The sequence below is a fragment of the Coenobita brevimanus genome, chromosome 8, assembly GCF_032717465.1.
Source record: "Coenobita brevimanus isolate Jiangsu-jjx chromosome 8, ASM3271746v2, whole genome shotgun sequence".
Classification (NCBI taxonomy): Eukaryota; Metazoa; Arthropoda; class Malacostraca; order Decapoda; family Coenobitidae; genus Coenobita; species Coenobita brevimanus.
In genome coordinates this window covers 19,180,484-19,206,209 of record NC_136961.1, presented here as the reverse complement: position 1 = coordinate 19,206,209, position 25,726 = coordinate 19,180,484, and the positions used below count along the sequence as shown (strand labels likewise).

At 39.5% G+C, this 25,726-nt stretch overlaps 1 protein-coding gene across 1 annotated transcript in view; it reads right to left on the bottom strand.

Moving 5' to 3' along the window:
• Nucleotides 1-25,726, bottom strand: part of LOC145406841 (glutamate receptor 2-like) — a 77,907-nt gene that overhangs the window by 31,100 nt on the left and 21,081 nt on the right. The window contains exons 5-6 of the mRNA XM_080277952.1: nucleotides 20,659-20,809; nucleotides 2,775-2,992 (exon numbers count right to left, since the gene is read on the bottom strand). Of these exons, the coding sequence (XP_080134078.1) occupies nucleotides 2,775-2,992; nucleotides 20,659-20,809 (369 nt within the window). The remainder of the gene's footprint in view (nucleotides 1-2,774; nucleotides 2,993-20,658; nucleotides 20,810-25,726) is intronic.

The window sequence follows — 25,726 nt, the reverse complement described above, 5'->3', positions numbered from 1 at the left end:
AACAGACATGTTGACGGAGTTCTAATTTAATAATTTAATTATGAATTCCAACCACAAATTTACCTCAGCTTAGTAATAATTTGATTATTTTATATTTTGAAGAGGGTAAGGATTAAGTCATTGTGTAAATTATCCCCTCTCCCATTTTCGTAATATTCATTACAGCTCAGCTAATTATTTTATATGTTCCATAACAAACTGGAGAGCCATATGGCAGGTTCCTTGGCTCTAGGAGGGTTATGGCTACTGAGGATTTACAAGAGCCCTCTATGGCTCCTACCACTGCTAAAATATTCTCCACAACTTCATTGACCTCCACGTCCTCATGGATATCATTTCCTCCAAGGAACAGGACCGTACGGTCATGCTCCCAGTCTAGTACGGCATTCAGCCTTTCATCTTCAGAGAAAAAGCTTGCCTTTCCTCGCGGAGCTCTATAGACACGTACGTCCACGTCTTCCACTTCAACAGAACGTGGTAGTAAACTGTGCCCCACAAAAGCAACTTTAAACACATTCAGCGCTTCGGCACACATCGGTTATCCTTACTCGGTCGGGGCACCAAAAATGTGAAAAATGTTTACTAGTTCTGTTAAACAAATCGGGGCCCTCTTTCTGGGCACCAAAATGTGAGAAATGTTTAATGTATCCAATTCGGTATCCCTGCCGGGACACCACTATGCAAGAATTTTCTCGGTACACAACTCGTAGGTCGTTACTCTTCCCTAAAGTTGTCTAAGTAAATCAAACAAGTCTCATAGAGTTAGGTGAAACGTAAATTAAACTTAACTCACCTACAATACTATCTTCTATCTTATAGCTAATCCCCCCTTGAATTGGCCAATTCGTAAAGGTTACTTAGCTAGTGAAGAGGGAGTGATCGTTAACCGATGACGATGAGGCTGCTTGGTGAAGTTGCTTGAGCAAGCAAGCGTCCTTATGGTGTGTATATACAACCGTGCTAACTCCACGAGAGCTTGGAGCAGAGTGTGAACTCCACAAGGTCTGGGAGCAGAGTGAGTGAACGCGGCAAGCCCCAACTCTTCATCGAATTGTGGGTTGCCAACTCTTATTTATTTACAGTACTAAATACAGTTAAATTACATAATTATATGTACAGGGTAAATCTAACAAATTAATCTTAGTTTTACTTAAACTAAAGTTAGACCAAATATTCCCTTTAACTGTGTAAATATCTTAATTCCACATCTGCCTTAACAGGAGAATCTTTCCCTGCTTGCCACGTCACCTAACGTGCAGACGCAGTTTAGGTCAGTGGAAAATACCACATAATTACATGTATTTACAAAGTATAGTTGTCCACGGGGGTTAAATGCAGTAGCATTTAATTTATCAATAACAAGAATTATTAAAGAGAACGCAATTTCTGGGTTATTAAAACCGCTTGAACAATTAGCAACGGTCTCAATTTTGCCTTTGCCTTTAACCAGGGATAACTATGATAAAAATAGAGAGCGCAACTGCTCTGGGGGGAAATATTTCCCTCATATGCACTGAAAACTATGATTGGATTAGAAACCCATTTACTGCAACAACATCAGCCCAGTCTCAACTCACTCTCGCACAAGAAGAGCAATTAGTGGAAATACGTACCGGTAATGATCGTAATCTAAAATTAATGCATATGCACCTGCTTCTTGAGGAATTTTGGATTCAAGTTAAGAATGATTATCAAGTTGCAAAAGAAGTTCCGAAAATTCTCATGCAGTTTTCCACATCTTAACTTTGTGAGACTGGATTCTCTGTGCTAACAAACATCAAAACTAACAAGAGGGAAAGATTACAAACTTTTGGAGAAGAAGTGCAAGTATGTTTGTCCACTATTCAACCAAACACCAAAAGGATTTGTCAGTCACATCAAGCATCTCACTAATAAAAGTTACCTAAATTCAGGTTAGTCTGATTGTTTTGCTTATTATCAATGATCACCATGCCTGTTCTTATATTTTTTAACATCTGATTTCTTAGTTAATCTCAGACTTATTTAATTATCAATGATCATCATTTGTAATCTTGTCATTTTAGTCTATTTCTAATTATCAATGATCATAATCTCTGTCATTGTTATTTTAGTTTGTATTAACTTACTCATTCTTCTGGTGAGCTTTATGTTGCTTATTTGGACATGTAGCCTACGTTTTGTTTCCAACATCGGTAATTCGTTGAACAGGCACTCTGCTGTATTGGTAATGGCAAATTCATGTGGGGTAAAGAGTCGGTGCGAAAAAGGGTGCCAAAGAAAAGACTGCGTGAGTTCAGGGTGCCATCACTGAAAAAAGGTTGAGAATCAGTGATCTACGGTCTCTTCTAAATATGTATTAGTTAGATCTTACCCTACTTACCAGTAATATTCGGTAGGGTTGGTGCCTCACTTCATAAAGCCAGAACCCACTCATGTGAAGAAAGTTTTGACTACGACTGTGAATCATAAAAACTTGTATGTTTTATGTTGACACTCTGGGAACTAAACACACTAGCCTTGTGGTTTATTCTTATTGAAGCAAAATTTGCACAGATTAGAAAATCCAGGGTGATGTTTTCTTTTCTTGAAGAGTTTCTGGTGTCTTTACTTTGGTTCCGCCACACTCTCGACTGGTAACTACTGTATAATCAAGTCTAGTTAGTGACACAGAGATGCAGCACGCCAAATGACATCACATGATTTCTGATTATTCTTTTAAGTTGCAAACTCTGCAATTCACAGCTCCATGGAGCAAAATGACAGCGAGAGCAATGTGACTGTGGCTTTCTTACCTCAAAGAAAGAGTACATCATAGATCCCGCCTCGAGCCTCCATAATAAGTCTGACTGCGCCACGAGGTCTTGTAGTGAGTCTATGGGGATGGTGACGCGAGGCACAGTTACCATGGCTGTCAGGATGCCACTATAGGATGACATGAACACCAGCGACGCCATCAGCCACGTGGCCACCAGCACACGACCACCCCCACTTACAGGCAGCCATTCCGAGCCTTGAAAAAGCGGCATTGAAAAGATCTGGTTAGGTTAGACAGATTAAGGAAGTTAACGACCTTGTGGACACATGACTTGTCAAACTCCCAAATGTGCAAAATTCACCTCGTAGTCAGGGTCTTAATCGGTGGTGGTCAGCTAAAACGCCGCAAAAGGATCTTTTTACTATGGATTTTTAAACCCTTAGTTACAAGAAAGTATCTGAATGTTTCCAGAATTGATGGCTGGTAGGTAAGCTGCATGAAATATGGTGCTGATGTTCTTCCTCCATTAAGAGGTGTCCTGCATGAGTGCAGTAAATGTGTTCCTCTTAGATATAATTGTCTTCGTTAAAAGGAGAGGAATTAATCACAAAATGAAGGGTTGATGGTTCTTAGTGGTTTTGAAATCTAGGAACTACCTCATTTGGTTGGTTAACGGTCCCTTACAATGACCATTAAATGAAATGCTACTACGGTGTAAATAATGTGTATATTCAAATAAATAAATAGAAAGTACTCAGAAAGAGCATACTTCAGCCAGTGCCATTGCCATTGTCATTAAAAAGGATGCTAATCCGGATCCATGGAAATAATATTAGGAATACATAGGATCTGGATCCCCCGAAAATTAATCAATTATTTCATGACCCATGGCCCACTCTTCTGCAAAATTGTATTGAAATTCATTGAGAGCTTTTGTAGATATTTTGCGGAATACATAGGATCCATATCCGGATCCAGATCCACCCCAGAATTTAATCAATTCATTCTTGGCCCATGGCCCACCCTTTCACAAGATTTCATTGAAATTCATTGAAAACTTTTGGAGATATCGTGTGGACAAACAAACAGATATACATAGTCAAATACATAAGTTACCTTCTCCAAATTTCGTTGGTGGAAGTAATAGTAATTGTAATGTATGAAAAAATCATGCTTCATGCATTGAAATTTGCGAATCAGCAATAGCTAGTATGAACTCCTCCTGGAAAGAGAATTATAACAGCCCAATGTTACTAAAATAGAAATTGGTTCAGGTTTTTATACAAAACAAATTCAGACTCATGAAAGCACATGTACAGTATGTTGCAAATATCTTGAAATAGTAAATCCTGGGTTTAATTATTCATGTAAATATGATTAAATTTGTAACTCCAACGAGGTTAGAGGAAAAACCGCTAGTGTAGAGACTCAAGGATGGATAGGTTATCTGAGAATATCACCTTAGGATGGCAGATTCACTCGTCTACAGTGTACTGCCCCAAGGAAACATCTTTCCAGGAGCCAGCCCTTCGTCATCTTGGGGTCAGCATCTTAACCCGCTGTGTGCCAGCTATTTTTAGCCCTCTGGGTCACCCCAGTGCCGGCCATTTTTTGACCTTTTTTTTTTGGTTAAAATGATAGATTTTGATGTGGAAACAACGAATTTCGCCATTAAAATGCTCACCAAGGGTCGGAAATCGGTTTTATTCAGTCGTGTATACTTGTGTACAGGTATAGCCGCTCTCTCATGCTCACAACATACGTGAGAGAAAGCCGTTTTCTATGTAAGGTACACTCAGGTATTTATGCTGGGAAGGTATAGCAATGTTCAGTACACTTTTCTGATCAAGGAGGCGGTGGCTCAATCGGTAGAGAGTTGGCCTGCAGTCCTAACGGACCTGGGTTCAAATCCCGCTGGTGCAGGGAACAGTTTAAGGATTTGAATTTCATAAAATCAGACTTTACTATTCTACCAGAAGACCCGCCGACATGTCGTAAAAATACCCCCGCTAATACCAATACACCAGTCCTGTATGAGACAGCTTTAGCATGTATTCAGTATGGAAGGTGGGTGTTAGCGCCGAAGTGGTGACATGTAGAGGTGTGCGGCACGTAGGAGGACTACTGGGCCTTGTAAGCTGGCTGTGAAGGCTATGCCCAGAGTCGGTCACATAAAAAAAAAAAAAAAAAAAACTTATTACTTCAGCATCTATCACCTCCCTTTCCTTGGGGTAAGCTGCCTAGGTATATAGATATAGCTAGATCTATCACAATTTGCATGTCATTCTCACTGTGAATGCATTATCTTACATATACTTGAAGATAGGTATAACCTGACTTCATTACATACAGTCCTGGCACTTACAAGAAGGTATTTACAACTTGACTTCACTATATAGTCCTTACACTTACAAGAAAATATTTACAACTTACACTTACAAGAAGATATTTACAAAATGCCTTCACTATGTACAGCACTGGGTGAGGCACACAGGCAGAGTGAGGCAGAGCGAGCATGAGGGGGGGCACAAGTGAAAGTATGGCCTTGACAGCCTGGGGTTTGGTAGAGAAACAGTTACCTTACATGCCTGCCAATTTTTACCCACAAATCTTGAAAAATGTGGTCACAGTGAAGTTTTTTATTTTAGATCGTTTTAAAACGGCACTGGCACTGGCCGCGGCATTATGTCAGACCATTTTAAAACGGCACTGGCATGCGGCGAGTTAAGCAGCCGCTCTTGAGTCAAAAAGCTAAATTACTTTATACTTGGCCGATAAAATTAGATGCTCTGGTAGTACCTGGAGTGGTGGCTGCTTACAGTTGACCCCTCAAAAAAACTAGAAAACACTCAGAAAGCGTGTACCTCTGCCAATGCTGGATCTGGGTCCAGATTGGCATCCAATTTTAATCAAATCTTTCTTGGCCCATGGCCCACCCTTCCACCATATTTCATTGAAATATATTGAGAACATATTGTGCGGAATGCATAAGATCCATATCTGGATCTGGATCCGCCCCAGAAGTTATTTATCTTTCTTGGCACTAGGCCCACCTTTTCACAAAATTTCATTGAAATTCATTGGAAACTTCTGGTGATATCGCATGGACAAACAAACAAACAGGTGAATGCATAACCTCCTCCAGCTTCATTGGCGGTGCTAATTACCACGTGCGAAAACACCATGAAGAAAGATGTACGGTACATGAACTTGTAGCAGGCAAAGCCACATCTGTCGAAAGCTGACTGTGTTGATGTAAAGGTGTGTTTTATTTGTTTGTTACAATGACTAAGTTTGAACAAAGGGGTAACATCAAGTTCATGGGCAAGCTGGGCAGAAGTGTTGTAGAAATGCTACAATACAAGCTTCGTGAACGGGTGGTGGTCGTGTGGTGTGGTAATGGTTTGCTGATGTGGCAGCAGTATAGTAAATGGTGTGGTGTGGTATGACAAAGAAGTGATGGGGTTTGGAAGTGGTTTGGGTAATCATCGAGGATATATAGGACTACCTCTTAAATAGGGGAAAAAAAAAAAAAAAACTACATTTGCATTGATTCGGTCACTTTATAAAGTTGTACGGAAGTCCGTTTTCGAATATGAAGATGATCCATCAATAAACATGGAAAATGCAATTACAGTATCATAGACGGGATAGGTGACATTAGGATAACTTTGATTAGGTTAGTATGAAATAAGTCAAATTAGATTAGGTTAGGGTGAACTAGGTTGGGTTAAGTACGAAGATTTAAGTTAGTTTTGGATAAACCAACAATGATAAGGGTGATTTTGTGCCAAAAATGGTGTTCTAAGATAGTGTCCGCCTGTCTTCGGCGCTGTGGGGAATTGTTTTCAGATAATGGTTTTTTAACGCTCTTCGCGACTTATTAGAGAAATCAGAATCATCAATTCTTGAAAACACACTAAGAAAATACTCAAAGAATCCCATGAAGGGTTTTGGTAAAGAAAAACCACTGAAGAAAAATGCAAAATAAGGTGGTCATAAGTCACCTTGAAGGTTATCGTGGTGTGGTGTGGTGCAGTGTGGTGTGGTATTATATATATTTTTTTCTTTCTTTTTCATAACACATGATAACTAACTGTTTATATGACAGATTTTCATACTGCAAAGATTGTGAAGCACAACAAATGAAAACATCATGTATTGAATGAATTCATTATTACATCATGAAAGAAAAGAACTGAGCACACACACACACACACACACACACACACACACACACACACACACATATTATATCGTGTGTGTGTGTGTGTGTGTGTGTGTGTGTTCTTACCTACCTAATTGTTCTTACATACTTGTATCTTTACAGGAATGAGTCAAGCTCGTACTGTCCAGTGTCTTAAACCATATTTATCGTACATATCCTTAAATTTGTTAATTGTTTTGGCACACACTATTTCATTCGGTAGTGCATTCCATTGATCAATTGCTCTGTTTGGGAAACTGAATTTCCTTACGTCTTTATCACCTCTCTTCTTATGCAGTTTTTTGCAGTGTCCTCTTGCTGATGCTCCTCCATATGTTAAGTAATCATTTATGTCTATTTTCTCCTTCCCTGATATGCATTTATATAGCATTATCATGTCACCTCTTTTCCTTCTCTCCTGTAGTGTTGGTAGATTCAGTTTATTTAGTCTTTCTTCGTAGCTTAGGTCCCTTAAGTTTGGTATCCATCTTGTAGCGGCCCTTTGAATTTTTTCAATCTTGTCTATGTATTTTTTGAGATGAGGACTCCAGACTACTGATGCGTATTCCAGGGTTGGTCTAATGAATGATGTTATTATCCTTCTTAGCATATCTTCATTTATGTATTTTTTTTTATAAATAACAGAACGGAGGAAGGAAAAACAAATGAGTAAAAAAAAATAATCCATACACCAGATTACTGGTGTCCTCTGTTCATAAAATATCTGTAACAGTTAGACTTGAACAGTTGTGGGTTGAAATTTGGAGGAAAACAACTCTGGGGAAGCGAGTTCCAAAGAGATGCAGTTCGGGGAATGAAAGAATTCTGATATGCAGAAGTTCTGCAATATGGTTGAGTGACATTCCAGTCATGAGCGCTACCAGATGCCCGTGTAGCACGAGGGAAGGCATGGAGAGGTGGCACCATGGACGCAACTTCGTCTGAGCATTTGCCAATAAAATATCTGTAAAATAATGCAAGGGAGGCAACATTCCTTCTTACTTGCAGGGGAGGTAGTTTATATGTAATGGCAGGGTTGTTAATGATTCTAACAGCTTTATTCTGAATTTTGTCTAGTTGTCTTAATGCAACCTCTCCACAACCATTCCACAAGGGTGAGCAATATTCAAGCTGAGAGTGCACATGACTCTTATAAATTATAGCTAACTGCTCATCGGCGAAGAAGTTACGGACTCTGTACAATAATCCAAGTTTCTTTGAGGCGGTTTTAGCAAGTGATCTGACATGAGAGGTCCAGCTGAGGGCACTGTTAAGTGAGACACCAAGAATTTCAATACTTTTGGAAATGGGAATATTAGTAGCACTGAAGGTAATGTACGAATCTGGCAGTATCTGTCTATTAGTAAACTGTATATATTTAGTTTTACTAGCATTAAAAGAGACAAGGTTGTTTTGTCCCCATTCACTGATTGTAGATAGATCTTGATTTATGGAGATGGCTGTACTGAACTGAGAGGTAGAGATATTAGACTTTGTAAATGGATGTCTGAGTGTGAATGAACTATGTAGTGTTGAGTCATCTGCATATGAGTGAATGGGATTGTGAGTGACAGATAAGAGATCATTAATATGAACCAGAAATAGGGCTGGCGCCAGAACCGATCCCTGCGGCACGCCGGCGTTAATTGAGTGGAAATTCGAATATACATCATCTACTTTTACTCTTATTTTCCTGTCACTAAGATAAGAAGAAATCAAAGGAACAAAAGACGTTAGTCCATAGCAAGGGAGTTTGGACAGCAGGGAACGGTGACATACTCTGTCAAAAACTTTAGAGATATCAAGAGCTACTGCATGAGTTTCTCCAAAAAGATCAATTGATTGATGGATGGTATGAGTTAAGAGATTGAGTATGTCAATGGTGGATCTTTTGTGGCGAAAACCGTATTGTCTATCACTAATTAAGTTGTTGGATTCATGATGTTTAACAATGTGCTTATTAATTAAAGTTTCAAATACCTTACCAAGAGAAGATGTGACAGCTATTGGTCTGTAATTGGAGGGGTCAGACGAACTTCCTTTCTTCGGAACTGGGTGGATATTTGCTTCTTTCCATGAATTTGGGAATAAAGAAGTACGTATGCATAGTCTGAATAATTTTGCTAGGACAGAGGCAAGTTCAGGGGAACACTTTTTCAACACAATTGGCTGAATTCCATCTGGGCCTGGAGCTATGTTGGTAGGTAAATTGTCTAGGATGGATTTTACGTATCTTGTCTGTACTTTAAGTGGGGCAATTTCGGGAGAATCAAGTTCCAGTACTGAGACATTCTGACTGGTATCATCTATGGTAGAGTTTCTGGCAAAGGTACTAGCAAAGATATCTGCTTTCCCACGTGGGTCATTTGTAATATTGCCATCTGAAGATTTTAGTGGGGGAATGGAAAATGACTTGTTAAAGTTATTATTGAAAGAATTAAGAGTTGACCAGAATATTCTATTGTCATTAGGGTTGTTAAGTAGTTTTGATGCTTGCTTTTGAAGAAAGTTTGATTTAGATAGATTTAATACAGCTTTTGCATGATTTCTAGCAATTTTAAAATGGGAGAGTGATTCAGATGTTTTCGATTTTAAGTAAGAGTTATATGCTAATGACTTTTGGGCTGTTGCTCTGGCACAATTGCCATCAAACCATTTTGGAGAGTTTGATTTTTTAGTGAATTGTTGACTAGGTATGAATAAATCCATACCAGCTAGTATTAAGTCGCAAATGTGTGACTGGGTAGAATTGGGATCACTAGAGAAGAAAGACTGCCATGGAACATTAGCAAGATAATTTCTAAATCCATCCCAGTCTGCCCTGTCAAAGTGCCATCGGGTCACCCTGACAGGTTCAGAATCGGGAGGTGTAGGAGGGTTAACTAATGAGGCTTTGATGAGATTGTGGTCAGAGGATCCAAGTGGTGACAGTACCTCTTTCCTGTATTGATCTGGATTATTTGTCAAGAATAAATCCAAGAGATGGGTATTATGGTCAGGATTATCAGGTATTATGGTTGGTTGCTTTACCAACTGGGTGAGATTAAACGATTCCGCAAAGAGCTCGCACTCTAGACCAGCGTCGTCAGTCCGGGCAGAATGCAATAACCATTCAATATTGTGTATGTTAAAATCACCCAAAATGGTAATTTCATTGCCAAGGGCAAAGTCAAGGTTACTCAACTGAGTGGATATGGAATCAAATACACTGGGTTCTGAAGAAGCATTGGGGGAACGATAAACTACACAGATATATTTGGTAATGTTTTGGCAATTTAATTTGGGTAATGAGTAATCAAAACTGGATGAAGTGAAGTTTAAAATAGTGTCAACTGCATATTGGGATTTGATATAACCACAGGTGCCGCCCTTGTTACGGAAGTTTGTAAGATGGTAACCGGGAAAACAAAATGGAGATATATTGGTAGAGGGTGAGAGTTGTGGTTCTGTGAGGAAAAGGGCCAAAGGGGATATGGACTGAAGGAAAAAATGAACTGAGTTTAAATTTGTGGTAAGGCCGCGGATGCTGGTAAAGAATAAGGCCACACTGTCACCTCTTCGCCGACGAGCATTCCCGGAAATAGCAACAGTCGCTGCCGGCACAGTCACTTGATGGCGACCGGGAGGACCCTGTGCCTCCTGCCCTACCCTGCTGGTGGTGGCAATCCGAGGTACCACCTCATTTGATAGTAAGATTGCAGTGGCCATTACTAAAGATGTGAATAGAAGGTGTGATATGTTATGCGCATGTAGTGTGGTGTAGACAGTTGAAGGTAGAGGTATTATGAGAGCATGCTGGCCTACTCTCTGTGTATATGAATGCACTGAAAATGTTCAGAAAAGGGAGATGGTCAGGATCAAGTCCTGAGGGCTGGTGAAACGGGAGCTCCAGCTCTCCCTATCACCAGCTTGCCATCAACCTCGGGAGTACTGCCCTGTTCGACTGGTGCTACAGTCTACTCCACAAATGTGAATGCTATTCTCATATTTGCAAGCAGTGTATACATGTTCCGTACCTTCTCACTCATGTGGTCAGACGGAGATAGTCTGTTATTGATAATCACACCTAGATCCTTCTCTTTCTGATGTGTATAGGGTTTTATTTCCTAACTTATAATCCCAATCAGGTCTTTTTCCACTTTTACCAAACTTGATTACATGACACTTGTCCACATTGAATTCCATTTGCCAGGTATTACTCCATTCATGAAGTTTATTTAATTCTTCTTGTAGCTCTTTACAAGAGTCTGTGTTAGTAATTCTCCTTTGTATTTTTGCATCATCTGCAAACATATTCAGATAGCTCTCATTTCCATTGTTACTGTTTATATCATTTATATACACTAAAAACATGATTGGTGCCAGCACTGAACCCTGTGGTACTCCAATAGTCACTTCTTTCCATGATGAGTAGTTTCCTCTTAGTACTGTTCTCATTTCTCTTTTTATGAGAAAATCTTGCATCCAACAAAAGTGTTTGCCTCGAATTCCTCCTTGATGGTACAGTTTCCATACAAGTCTTTGGTGTGGTACTGTGTCAAAAGCTTTCTTGAAATCTAAATAGATACTGTCCACCCATCCTTCTCTTTCCTGTGTTGTGTTTGCTACTCTGTCATAGTAGCTCAACAGATTAGTAACACATGATTTTCCATTTCTGAAACCAAACTGTCTTTCTGTTATCATACTGTGTTCTTCTAGATGATTTACCTAAGCTTTTCTTATTAGCTTTTCTAATACCTTGCTTACAACACTGGTCAGTGATACTGATCGGTAGTTGAGTGGATTTTGTCCATTTCCTTTCTTAAATAAGGGGACAGTATTTGCTTTTTTCCAAATATCAAGTAGTTTACCTTGAATCAAGGATTTCTTAAAAATTAAAAATAATGGTTTACTTAACTCCTTTGCACATTCTCGTAGTACCCAACATGAAATTTCATCAGGACCACTTGTTTTTCCTCTGTCTAATTTACTTAACTCCTCCTGTATTACTTTTTCTACTATTTGTATATCTGGTAGTATGTGTGGACATGCACATGCATGTTCCACATAGTCCCTCTCAAAATTTTTTTCTTCTGTAAAAACTAATTGGAAATTCTTATTTAGTGCTTCACAAAAATCTTTTTCTTGTGTATAAGTGATTCCCTCGTCCGTAATGGATTGTATTACATCTTTTACTTTGATTTTGCTTCTGATGTAGCTGTAAAACAGCTTTGGTTGATAACTACTTTTATTTATTATATCCTCCTCAAACTGTTTTTGGGCTCCCCTCCTTATTCTTGTATAATCGTTTCTTGCCTGTGTGTAATTATTATACGCCCTTTCACTATTGTGTCTTCTGTATCTATTCCACAACAAATCGCTTCTTTTGATTTTTTACGTTCTGTATTGAACCATTTCTGTATTTTCTTATCTGCTTCTTTGTGCTTTGGGATGTAATTCTGGACTCCTATTTTATAAAATTCACAGAATGCTTTATATACAGCATTTAAATCTTGTCCTCTAAGCTCATTTTCCCAATCAACTTCTAAGAAATACTTCTTTAGGTCTTGATAATTTCCCTTTTTATTGTTTAGGCTTTTTTTGTAACTTTCATTGCTGTTAACTATGTCATATGATATCCTGAAGTTGTAATTTAGTACTGCATGATCGCTTTTGCCGAGTGGAGGGTGATATATTAAACTGTCAATATCATTTTCTTGCCTAGTAAATATTAGATCTAGCATTGAAGGTACATCGAGTCATCTTTTTCTGGTGGTTTTCCTCACATGTTGCGTTAGGAAAAACTCCTGCACGAGATCCAGGAGCTTTTGGTCCCAACAGCTTTCTTAGCTAATTATATCTAGAGTATTCCAATTTATATTTGTATTAAAATCTCCAGTTAGGATAATTCTTTCCGATTTCTCTTCCATTTTATGTAGTAATGATCTTAAACTCTGAATTGTACTCTCTGCCAGGTCCTCATATTCATCTCTTTCCCATGTGTTTGATCTGGGTGGCATGTACATATTGGCTACAAGTACTTTCCCTTCGGATGTGTTCATCACTACTGCAGTCAGTTCTACTTGTGATGGTATGTCTAGTTTTATTTCATTGACTTTTAGATTTTTCTTAGTTAATATTATAATTCCTCCTCCTATTTTAAATTTCTGTCTCTTCTCCATATATTGTATTCCTCTAAGTTTAGTATGTCATTGGATAGCCTTGGTGTTAATTTTGTTTCAGTTAGGCATATTATTTGTGGTTCATTTTCTCTGACATAATCATTCATCTCTAGTAATTTAGATACCATTCCATCCACATTTGAGTACATCAACTTTATCATCTTGTTTATATACTTGTCATGACATGGTTTTACTACCTTCCTCCTTTTTATTCCATCCTGTTTGTGTACCACTTTCGTACCTGCAATCCTATTACTTTGTAAAAAAAAATTCTTCTTCTCCTCTTCCGATCTTCCCTCATTTTTTTTTTTTTTTTTTTTTGCTTCCTCCCTTTTCTCTTTCAGTAATTCCAGTTCCTCTTGTGTTAGGCATCTTTTTATCCATACATTTTTGAACTCCTCTTTTTCCATAAGATTCTTTGCATTTTTTAGTATCTCCTCCACAGTGTTTACACTCTGGAAAGTCACCTTTAGAGGTCTTGTCCTGCTTTTCTCGTATTTCCCTAACCTTTTGTGTTCCTCTATGTCTTTACTACAGATTTCCTCTGATACTTCTTTCAGTAAGCTCATTACATTTGCCATATCCTTTTTGTGTCTTGTGATCTTGTTTTTTACTTCTTCCTCTTCTATACCAGTGATTACTATAGATTTGTTTATATTTACTGAATATCTGACTAACTTTGGATTGTTTTGGATTCTTTTCACTTCCTGTTTAATCCTTTTTTCCTCCACCCTTGTTTCTAATTCTTTCTTTACTTTCACCATTTCAGCATACATGGTTTCCACATCATTTTTGTAGCTTTGCACAGCTTCATTCACCTGTGTTATCTTCTCCTCAATATCACTGCATTGGTCTATCAGACTGCTTGCTTGCCTAATTGTCTCTGTGTCATTTTTGAACTCTTTCATAACACTCTCGTGATTGACTACTGTACTTGCCATTTCACTCATTTTCTTCCTAAGTGTACTCAGTTCCACTGTTAGTTCACTGATGGTTGTGTCTTTCTTGTTGGCCTCCCTTCCTAGTTTTTCTATCTCTTCCTTTTGCAAGTGCATCTGCTTCCTTATTTCATCAATTTCATTTTTGAAAGCCATTTCTAGTTTGTGTACACGTTCGACCAGTCTATTGTGAGTCTCCACTTGAACCAGTTCTTGGTAGAAATCATCATTTTGCTTTCTACCTTTATCCCTTTTCTTTTCCAAATTTGCTTTACTGAAGTATGTATCCATTTTGCAATACTAAAAGTACAGAGTATGTGCTTACATTCCCCGTGCTGCTGTAGTCTAAACAAAGCTCAGCTGACTGAGCGCATTGTTTCGTCTTGGTTCTCTTCTGTTTGAATAAGTCTTGTTTAAACTTATTATTTTTTTTTCTTTTAATAATGAAAAATCATTTAGTCTAACCTGGTACAGAGCTTGACTCGTATAAAGATACTAATTTAGGTAATTCCACTGGCCGTGTTGGTTCAGTACGGAGCGCCGATGTTGCACGTCTGCCTCCTTTGACTCCCTCTATGTGTGTGTGTGTGTGTGTGTTTGTGTGTGTGTGTGTGTGCGTTTGTGTCAACTTTAGCATACAAATGGCAGTCCAGCTATGTGGTACAGTATCTGTATGTACACTGGATACGACAAAGGGATGATATTGGTGCACTGGGAGTGATCGTGATGAAGCGGTGAGAGATAACATTTTTGGGTTTGCGACATATAAAAGTCAAGGCTGCATGCTTCTGTTACACAGCCAGAAGGCCGTAATACAGTTTGATGATGCCACACAATATGTCAACAGTACATACGAATGCTTACACAAAATTCGCCTCAACTTCAAGGCTGCATACGAGTACAGTATATCTATACTACAGCTTCTATTTGGAATATCATGACCCAAAAGTTGTAGAGGATATTCATCCGCCAAAAAAATTTCTTCTCACAGCTTTTTTCGTAATTTTTTTTTTAATGGACACTTCATTATTTAGGCGGTCAAAATCAATTATTCCAAGACAATAATTTCATGAGATAAGCTGCACAATGGCTAATTCTGCGTTACTTTAGGCCGCTTTTACACGAGGCCGCCAGTGGCCACCACTCGTGGCTGCAACTGGTGGCCCAGTGTGAAGGGGCCGGCAACTAGTGTAGCCGTATGAAAGCTCCGAATTTAAAAAATGCTTTACAGAGAGTGGCAGTAACTGCCAGTGGCGGACACTAGTTGTGCGAGCGAGCCACCACCGGGAGCTGGTTGCCGGTCAGGCAACTGCAATGGCCTCGTATGAAAGGCTCCATTGAAAACTATGGGAGGCAACTCATTGTGGCCACTGGTGGCGGCCACCAGTGGCCTCGTGTGAAAGCGGCCTTAATTTCCAAGGCAGCTCACGATCTATCCGCACTAAAGGCTGACCCAGAGTTCATGATGCCAAGCGAATTGGAGAGTGAAGCTGTGATACCCCCACCAAAATGCATACCTGCATTTTGTTGTGTCATATCACAAAGCAACAAGCCAAGACCTGGCATGGCATTCAAATTTTAAGTCAGTTGATCCACTGTCAGGACTCCATATTATAATAATACAACTCATAGATAGATAGATAGATAGATAGAAGCACCAAGCCAGGGTGTGAGATAGGAAGTGTAGCAGCGAGAATCAACCAAAAGGGAAACAAGCTTGCAACTCTTAAGTGAAGGAATGCTAGAAGTGCTCCAGAAGCAGTACATACACACAGACATACAGAGTTCTAGAAGCTTTCACGACAGTATAGCCCTCGTGACACGACCCCTGCTAAACGAGAATGTAGGAACCAGAGATCAGAACTGACAGGTAGTGAGAGAGCAAATATGAAGAGGGGTCCAACTAGACTTAGTAAATTAAGTCCTTGTATAATACATACGCTGCTCAACTTAGACTTTCTTTGAAGATAATAAAAGAAGATCAAATCCATGTATTCATCTTTAACTCCTCCTGCTCTTCGATTAGCACAATAACTTTAACCAAAACTCAAGACTTCCATATTACAAGACAGTAACGATCGGCTCTACGCCTACGAACCACCATTTCTACAATCAATGAAACACAATCGAGCATACAGTAGCAACGAGGAGTTATGAGTCAGGATCAACAAGCTCTACGATTAACAACAAATAACAAGTCTACAAGACAACTTTATAATCTTCTTCACGCAACTTCTAGTATCAGCAAGAAGATTAAAAAAAACAAACATGTGAACAAAAAGACAAGAACAAAGCAACAAGCACTAGATCCCCAACACTCTCTCCTACTGCCCGCCAACCTCCACCGCTGATGCAAGAGTGCGAGGTCAAAACGACAACAGCAAATACCAAGCCCATATTCACAACTCATCTTACTCACTCATCTTCACTCAAGTTACTTGTCGCCTCTCATTCACTCACCACAGCTACCAGTGTGGGAAGTCGACATCACCATGCATGTTTGCTGAGACGACGCAACGCCTATCAAGGACGACGCAACACCTATCAGTGTGTGTCTGACACCACCACAATCTGTCAATCAACCCGTGAAGGACAACGCTATCACCATGTGCTCCACCACCCACACCATTCCCACCATGGTAAAAATTAGTGAGTTACATAGTTACTTCATTTATACAATACGCAGTGATAGACATCTTCTGCACATACTTATAAAACGTGCTGTACAGTTACAACTTACGCACACATCCTATTTCAATTATCTGCCTAATTCATTCACTAAATACTTGCACCAACAATAAATATTCTATACTATATATATTTATTCCTTTATTATAGCATTCCTCTACTACCAACGAGTGTTACCATTTATACCTACATGAAATACGTGTTTCATACATACATCTATATGTACCCCCTCCACAATATGTCTACCCCGATGTATATGTCCCCCCCCAATGCATACATGCCCCCACTAAATTTACTAGGTCAGCATGCTTTCCCACGCCTGAAGACGGCGTTATTGCATCAGTTGATATCAGGCAGCCTGGTCGGGTAGACTGTTTTACTGTGAGCTTGTAATAAACTCATTATCTAGCTGTTTGTACACGGAGTTTCTATCACCAAAGTATTGCAAGTTACATATACATTATTACATCCATAAATTAATTAAAATAAATATACTATCACAGTTACTGAGTGATTAAAAGAACTGTATTAAACATTTATTAATTAAAGCTACCTAGTGGAAACAGACAAGTTACAAGGAAAACTAGGAAAAGAAAAAAAATGGCCAACATAAATGACATTAACAAGAATGAACAACATCTTCCACACAATTGTGAAGACAAAGATTTCCACACAGTGCTGACACATACATAGCCCACGATACGTACACGTGCACAACAAGTCAGTCTATATAGTTAATACTGTATATAGCGTATATCTATTTTTTATATAAAATAACAAAATATGGAGCTATATACTATCGTTTTCAATAATATCTGTGCAATAGAAACTAAGCCTTAAGAAAGGGTCCCAAGGGAATTAACCAGCAATTATGCAACCTTGGACAACAACGAAAAAGCGTAGATTAACGAAGAAAAACAAGCTATAGAAAAAAAAAAAAAAAAAATACAGTACGATCGCATAACAAACAAATGAAAATAGGTATAAGTGTTACTACAAATGCCAAAATACAACATAAACTCCTCCTATAAGTGAAACAAAAAGCAAATTACTGTTCTCCATAAGCCAGTGGCAAGGCACATCATCACTATCATCGACCGCAGCATGACCGTATTAGCGATGTCAAGACTGCAGTTATTACAATATTACTGCAATTACTACAGTTATGTAACGACAAACGATTTCATTACTTTACAGTTGTTACAATTATGTAACTACAAACGATATGTAACAATTACAATACAATTATGTAAATACAATTATTGTGTAACAGTTCATACAATGGTAGTACAGTGCTCTATTACTACAATGTTACTGCAATATTACTACAATGTTAATACAATTATTTTTACAGCTGTTACAATTATGGAACTACAAACGATATGTAACAATTACAATACAATTATATACCATACAATTATTATGTAACAATACAATTATGTAACAATTTATACAAAGTTACTATTGTATTATGTATTAGTACAGTGTTATTACAATATTACTGCATTGTTACTAGAATTATGTCACACTTGCTACAGTTATGTAATTACAAACGATATGTAACAATTACAATACGATTATGTACAATACAATTATTGTGTAACAATTCATACAGTGTTACTACAATTCTGTGTTACCCGAATCATCACACAAGTTAGGTGAAATATCAGACAGCACTAAAGGGATAACTCCATATGTAATGAATGACCTAGCAGTATTACCATTGCACAATTATATCCGTATGTCTGTTATACATATACATTTTACAATATGTTATACAATATTCTATAATCAGTTTAACATAGTACATTTGTTCAGTTATACATACAACTTGTTTATAATGTAATATTACTGGATCATTGCAATATTAACATGAATATTATTGTCACGAATCAAATTCGCGACATTTCCCTTTTGTGAGAAGCCACAAACTATTAGTGGAAAACTCACTGTTTATCGTTCAGTTAACCGCTCATTTGGACGGAAGCTTTGTCAAATCAATTTTTCATTGTCATACGTGATCGTCTCTGTGTGAGACATTAGCGCTTCCGCTGAGCGATTTGTTTTGGGCGCGTTTCGCTCACTTGACCATTAGAAAAATGCGGCCTACTGCTCCCCCTTTGTTACCACGACTTAGGCAGTCCAGTTGTTGCTGTGACGGAGAGAGGTCCTGTGCCAGCAGTGTGAGAGGTCAGCTAGTACCCAAACTCCACTTCACAGTTCTTCAGTACTCCCATCCTTAGTTCAGCTTCGGGTGATACGCAGCATTCATCGACTAGTATTTCCTTCTTGTATTTCCCTAGTCTTAAGAGTTTAATTAAGGTGTTTTTTTTTAGGCGTAAGGATTTAGCTTTTGCGTGAGTGAGTGAGTGCGATCTCATTAATTTGATTTTGAATTGTAACGTTAAATTTATTTTTTTGTAATCAATAAATTTAACGGTTCTTTTTCTTGAGCTTAATGTAAAGTAAACTCTTGTTTCATTTCTCCATAATTAAGCTTATTTCCCACATAGCTCCTAGCTTGCATACACGTTTTACTATTCATAACTGGTACTTAGACCAGTCTTGTTGTATTAACTTAAAATCCGTTGTGCCACCTAGGAGTTAAGCATCAGCAAGGACCTGATATTATTATTAGTATTAGTTATTTATTGTCAGGGGTGAAATAACTTTCTCCAGAGGCTAACAGTACTAATTCAGCATTTGTGAGTAATTAGTCTCTGCTGTGTACTGTTGAGAAAGTTTATAAATTCTCGTTCTTAGAGAATCGTGCGAAGAAGCAGCGTAAAGTAATCATTGCTTGATGTAGCAAGACAATCATTGTCCCTGCTCTTTAATATTATTGTATATTGATATCAATTAAATAATATTTAAGCATTTATTTTAAAAACACCGTGATATTTTAAAAACCCCGTGACAATTATATCTATACAATATTATAATCAATGTTATATATTAATAGATTAGCATATGTCAATAATGATTGCTGTCGGAGGACCGCCAGCCGGCGTGACTGAGCGATGTTAGGACTCCATATTATAATAATACAACTCACAGATAGACAGATAGATAGAAGCACCAAGCCAGGGTGTGAGATAGGAAGTGTATCAGTGAGAATCAACCAAAAGGGAAACGAGCTTGCAACTCTTAAGTGAAGGAATGCTAGAAGTGCACCGGAAGCAGTATATACACACAGACATACAGAGTTCTAGAAGCTTCCACGACAGTATAGCCCACGTGACACGACCCCTGCTAAACGAGAATGTAGGAATCAGAGATCAGAAAGGGGGCTAGCCATAGAACCAACAGGTAGAGGAGAGAGCAAATTTTAAGAGGGGTCTGATGAGACTTAGCAAATTAAGTCCCTGTGTTATACATACTCTGCTCAACTTAGACTTTCTTTGAAGATAATAAATCAAGATCAACTCCCTGTATTCATCTTTAACTCCTCTTGCTCTTTGATTAGCACAATAACTTTAACCAAATCTCAAGACTTACATATTACAAGACCAAAGAGTCACACCACTAGTAATGGTTCCACTGAAAACAACACACATACGAGTTGTGTCTCTCAATGAAAGTTTTTCCCAATAATTTTAAATTTCAACACTGGCATCTACATCGTTCAAGATGTTAAGTTTGGTCAAGTTATTAGGTCACAATAACACTCAAAAGAAGGAGGGAGAACAGTTGCCAACTTTACTCAAAATTAGCTTCAGATCAAATTAAGTCACATACAAATGGTGCAAGCACTGTTTGTGTGTGTGTGTGTAAACAGAGTTGTTTTTCCCATGTTCCTGTTCACTTAGAAGTATGACTCGGGACCTGGATGTAACATTGGCTATTGTGGGTCATAGTCTAGAAAAGATTGGGATTTATTCAGTAAATAGACCACAGTCCTAAATTTTCTTGTTGCCTTTCTCTTACTTTCCTGGCTGAAGGCTTGAATGGCCCACAGAGTAGTTCTAGTCCATGAAGTGTTGAGCTCAAAGTCCTGGTAGATGGCCACCTCCCCCTTCGCCACCCCTGACATCACGAAGCTGATCAACACAACACTCACCACTGTTAGCACCCACACCTAAGAGGGAGAGAGGGAAGGGAGTTTGTGATGGTGATAATGATGATAACAGTAATAATATGGTGGAACTGATAATGGTGATGATGATGGTGATACACAAACCATACTATCTTTAATCACTGAGTGAAGGCTTTAACCCCTTAACCACGGGGCATCACTTTCGTGACGCTCAGGCACAATGGATCATACTGCAGGGCGTCACTTTTGCGATTCTGTGTTATTTTGAATTCTCCCGGGCTTAGAGGTGGTGGCCTGTATCATCTATCAGTACTGCCAATGGCCAACACTAGTCAGCACTCCAAATCTCATCTGTACTCCCATTGTTTATTGACAATTAGCTATTTTTCTCCATTCCTGACTCCCCCCCCTACCTGCCCTCCATTACCCTCTCCTCTCACCTGCCCGGCAGCACTGCGCCGAACAAATCTTCCACAGAATTTTCCATTGAAATAAGCCCTATGCCCTATTCTTATACAAAATAATATATACCAAAGAGAAATAAGGTAAGTGATAGTGCTATACACCTGGAATTGGCTAATTATCACCTGACAACACCTCACGTGCACTCGTTCGCTAATTTCTCATGGTAATTTCCCCCTTGAAATATGCCGTATAATCTATTCTCGTAACAAAAATATATATATGAAAGGAAGGGAGAAGCCTAAGTGATATTTACATTGACCTGGAACTACCTATTTTTTTATGTATTGTCAAGATTTCCTACCAATCATTTTTCTTAGCATGTACTGCTAATGTCCTACAATAGTGAACACTCCTTCTCTCATCTGTAATCCCATCCATTGTTGACAATTAGCCATTTTTCCTCGTTCTTGACTCCCCTCCCTACCTCCCCTTCATTACCCTCTCTCCCCTCCCCACCTCACCTCCATTACCCTCTCCTCTTGTCTGCCCGGCCGTGCTGCGCTAAAGCAAAGCTTCTCCGGAATTTTCCACTGATTTCATCCATTGAATAAGCCATATGCCCTATTCTTATACAAAATAATATATACCAAAAAGAAAAAAGGTAAGTGATAGTGCTATACACCTTGAATTGGCTAATTATCACCTGACAACACCTCACGTGCACTCGTTCGCTAATTTCCCACGGTAATTTCCCCTTTGAAATATGCCGTAGAATCTATTCTCGTAATAAAAATATATATAAGAAAGGAAGGGAGATGCCTAAGTTATATTTAAATTCACCTGGAACTACCTATTTTTTTATGCATTGTTGAGATTTCCTACCAGTCATTTCTTAGCACATAAGTTAGCAGCTGTCACCCTGTTGTCATTGTCAACCCTTGCCTGCCCATATACGCCACATCATTCAGTTCCTTGTTATCCTCTGAGGTCAAACCATGTTGCGCTCGCGCCCCGCCATTTCTGCCACTTCTGCTCCCATTACAAAGGGCCCTGTGACCTCAACCCCTAGAAAAACTTGTGGGGGAAGCAGGAAAGGACTAAGTGACTCAGCAGTGGAACGTAAACTTGCTGAATTATCAATGATAATGATGGATAGTGACTTTGATCTTTCGGGAGAATCGTGTCATGAGCCGGGAGAGGAAATCGTGACAGAAACTCCTAGTACGAGTGCTTCAGTGTCCCAAGTTATCCCTAGCTCCAAAGGAAAGGAGCCCTTAGTGCAGCAAGGGAAGGAATTTGGGAAGGGAGTGAAAAGGTGGCAGGTTAGCCCCGGAACAATGGCCCCGTGTGACCCAGCCCGCCATGAGTCCCAAGGTGAATCACCTCCCCGCTCCCCCAGCCCTACTTCACTAATTTCATCCTCATCTTCAGCGGACTTTTCTCCTGAGTCTTCATCGTCGGAGTCACCACCAGCACCAACAGTGAAGGCAGGCTGTAGGGGAAGAGGTAAATCCCTAACACGTAAAAGTAGAGTAGCAAGTAGAGTAAGGGCTGCTAGTGCTACTCGGGAACCTAGGGTTAGTGAGAGTGACCTTGAAACAGCCCAGTATGCCTCACAGCCACCCTCCACCCTCACCCACCCTACACCGCCACGACAGGGAATCCTGGACGCCTTCGCGTGGACGGAAGGTTCCGATTTCTTCCCTGAACATCTAAATTTTGATGACAGTTCCTCAGAGATACAGCCTGTCTTCATTCTTGACGAGGATGTTGAGTGTGTGGACTTCCTTTTGGCCTTCCTTGATGATGAAGTCATGCAGCACACATGTAATGAGACAAACAGGTACGAATCACAACGTCCTACAAGTGGTGCAAGTGCAGCGGAGATGCAACAGTGGACCGTGCTGGGAGTGCAGGAGCTGTATGTGTTCTTCGCCCTCATGCTTCTCATGCCACACTCAAAGATGCATGAGTTGGAAGAATACTGGTCCATGGACCCCTTACTACCCTCACCCACCTTCAATATGTACATGGCCAGAGATCGCTTCCGGAACATCATGGGAAATCTGCACTTCACCAACAATGATGTACCTTCCCAAACTGACCCACTCTGGAAGATCCGGGAGATTCTGAGCAGAATGAAGGATAAGTTTATGTCATTCTTCCACCCCTTTCAGAAGGTTATCATACATGAATCCTTGGTTTTGTTCAGAGGATGTCTTAGGTTTGTGCAGTACATTCCAAGCAAACATCATCACTTTGGAATCAAGTTCTTTGTATTGTGCGACTGTAAAACGGGGTACATCCTTGACTTCGTCATCTATTCAGCCAGCACTGTCGATCTGGACAAAACACACCCCCTTGACTTCTCAGGCTGTGTAGTGAAAGTGCTGCTTGAAAGGTATTTTGGTGTGAATCATGTGCTGTATACAGACAATTATTATACAGCACCGAAACTTGCTAAATATCTTTCAAAGCACGGCATCGGCTCCTGTGGCACTGTGAAGAGTAATCGTGCCAACTTCCCCAAATTCCCGGAGGCAGGAAACTCGCAGAGAGGAGACGTGCACCTACGCAAGTCTGAGAAGATGCTGGCAATACGGTGGCATGACAAGAGGGTCGTGCAAATGCTCACCATCGTACACAAGGGGGAAATGAAAGACAATGGGAAGGTCGACAGTAGGACAGGCGAGCCTGTGAGGAAATCTGATGATGTCATAGACTATAACATCAACATGCGGCTGGTCGACAAGTCTGACACGATGATTGGAGAAATCGACTGCCTCAGGAGGAACACTAGGTGGTACAGGAAAGTTTTTCTGCATCTCATAGACATGACAATGCTGAACGCCTTTATCCTGTACAAGATGAAGGTAAAGCCACCCAAGTCCTTCTTCCTGAGGTTGTTCGCCAGGATTTGTGTTCAGCAGCTGCTTGAAAGATATGGTAGGGTGACAGCAGCAGGTCCAAGGCGGCATGCAGTTACTTCCTGACAGACTTGAGCAGAGGGCGTACATGGATCGGCACAGACTGGTGCAAATGCCTGCCACAACCAAGAGGAAGGCTGCGATCCGCAGGTGCCAGGTGTGTGCACATACCACCAGACACACACCTGAGCACAAACGCACCTCTTGAGAGTGCGCTGAGTGCCAGGTTCCCCTCTGCATTACCTGCTTCTTTGATTACCACAGCCTAAAGCAGTTATAAAAGTGCAAGTGAAAAATGTAAATAATGTGTAAGTAATGTGTAAATAGCAAGTGAAAGCAATGTATGAAAATATGATGGAACAGTGTAATATTGTTTTATAAGTTACTGCAAGTGACAGTGCATTACATAGTGTAAGTAAAACAGAAGTGTAAATATTGAAAATACAATAGAAAATGTAAATAGAAATGTAAATAATTAGTAATATAAGAATATGAGTACAAATACTTGAAGTTATGGCAGTGATAGTGAAACAGTGGCTCTCTACGTATTTTACTGAAAGAGAAATTGATTGCCTACAGTGACAATAAAATACTAATACTGAAGGAAACTTATCGATGAAGACTGAAGATATATATAAATGTTATACAGTAATAGGAATATAAAGTGTGAGTCTTTTTATGAATAATAAATGACAGAACACCAGAGGCGAACTAGCCCAAGTGGGACGGTCATATGCTCTCGCAATTTTCATTGCTTTCACAGTTTTTTTTTTTTTTTTTGGAGTATGGATTCCAAACTATTTGAAAATCAAAGAATAGTGTTTCTAGTGATAGTATCAGGCTGTGGTAATCACATTACGGGTTGTCAGGAAGTGTAAAGTGGAGACTTCGTTACCCAACTTCAGAGGCCCCCACAAGTCCTATGGTACTCGATGAAGGCTCAAAAAACATCCCAGGAGAAAGCTGAAGGTATGTGCCATATGCATATGTATTATTAATATTCTAGGACTAATAACTGATTTTTGGCAAATATTTTTAGAGAGTCTGTCGGAGCGCGAATATGCCCGCAGTACACGCAAGTCAAAGCAAAACAAGCCCGCGGTTTAGGGGTTAAGGAACCCTGTAAAAATTACATGAGAATAGCAGGGTGATGATGGACACCGGGATAGTGGTGCTGTTGGTGATACAGGGGAATGAGATGACAAGAATGATAATGTTCATGATAATAATAATAACGATCACGAATATAATGGTATTCATTATACTGACGGTGCTGTCGGTGCTAATCAAGGTAGTTATGATGATAAACGAGAGACACAATCCATTCTGTCTTTTATACCAGTGAGGTGAAGGCATTAAGGAAACCCATGAGGTTGCTGATGAGAGACGATTGCTTCATGAGGATAATATGATGACTGTTGAGCATAGGAACTGATGAAGACAATAATGATGATATTGCTGGTGATCCTAACGTGGGATTCGGCGCTACTCACAAGGTACTTCGCTCGAAGAATCTACCCTAATCTGGTGGAATAGGCTTAAACAGGCTAGATTAGAGCGATCTCAAACGTTTTTTCGGTAACTCGGTTTAAACAATAAATTTGACATGATGTAGATCAGTCAATCA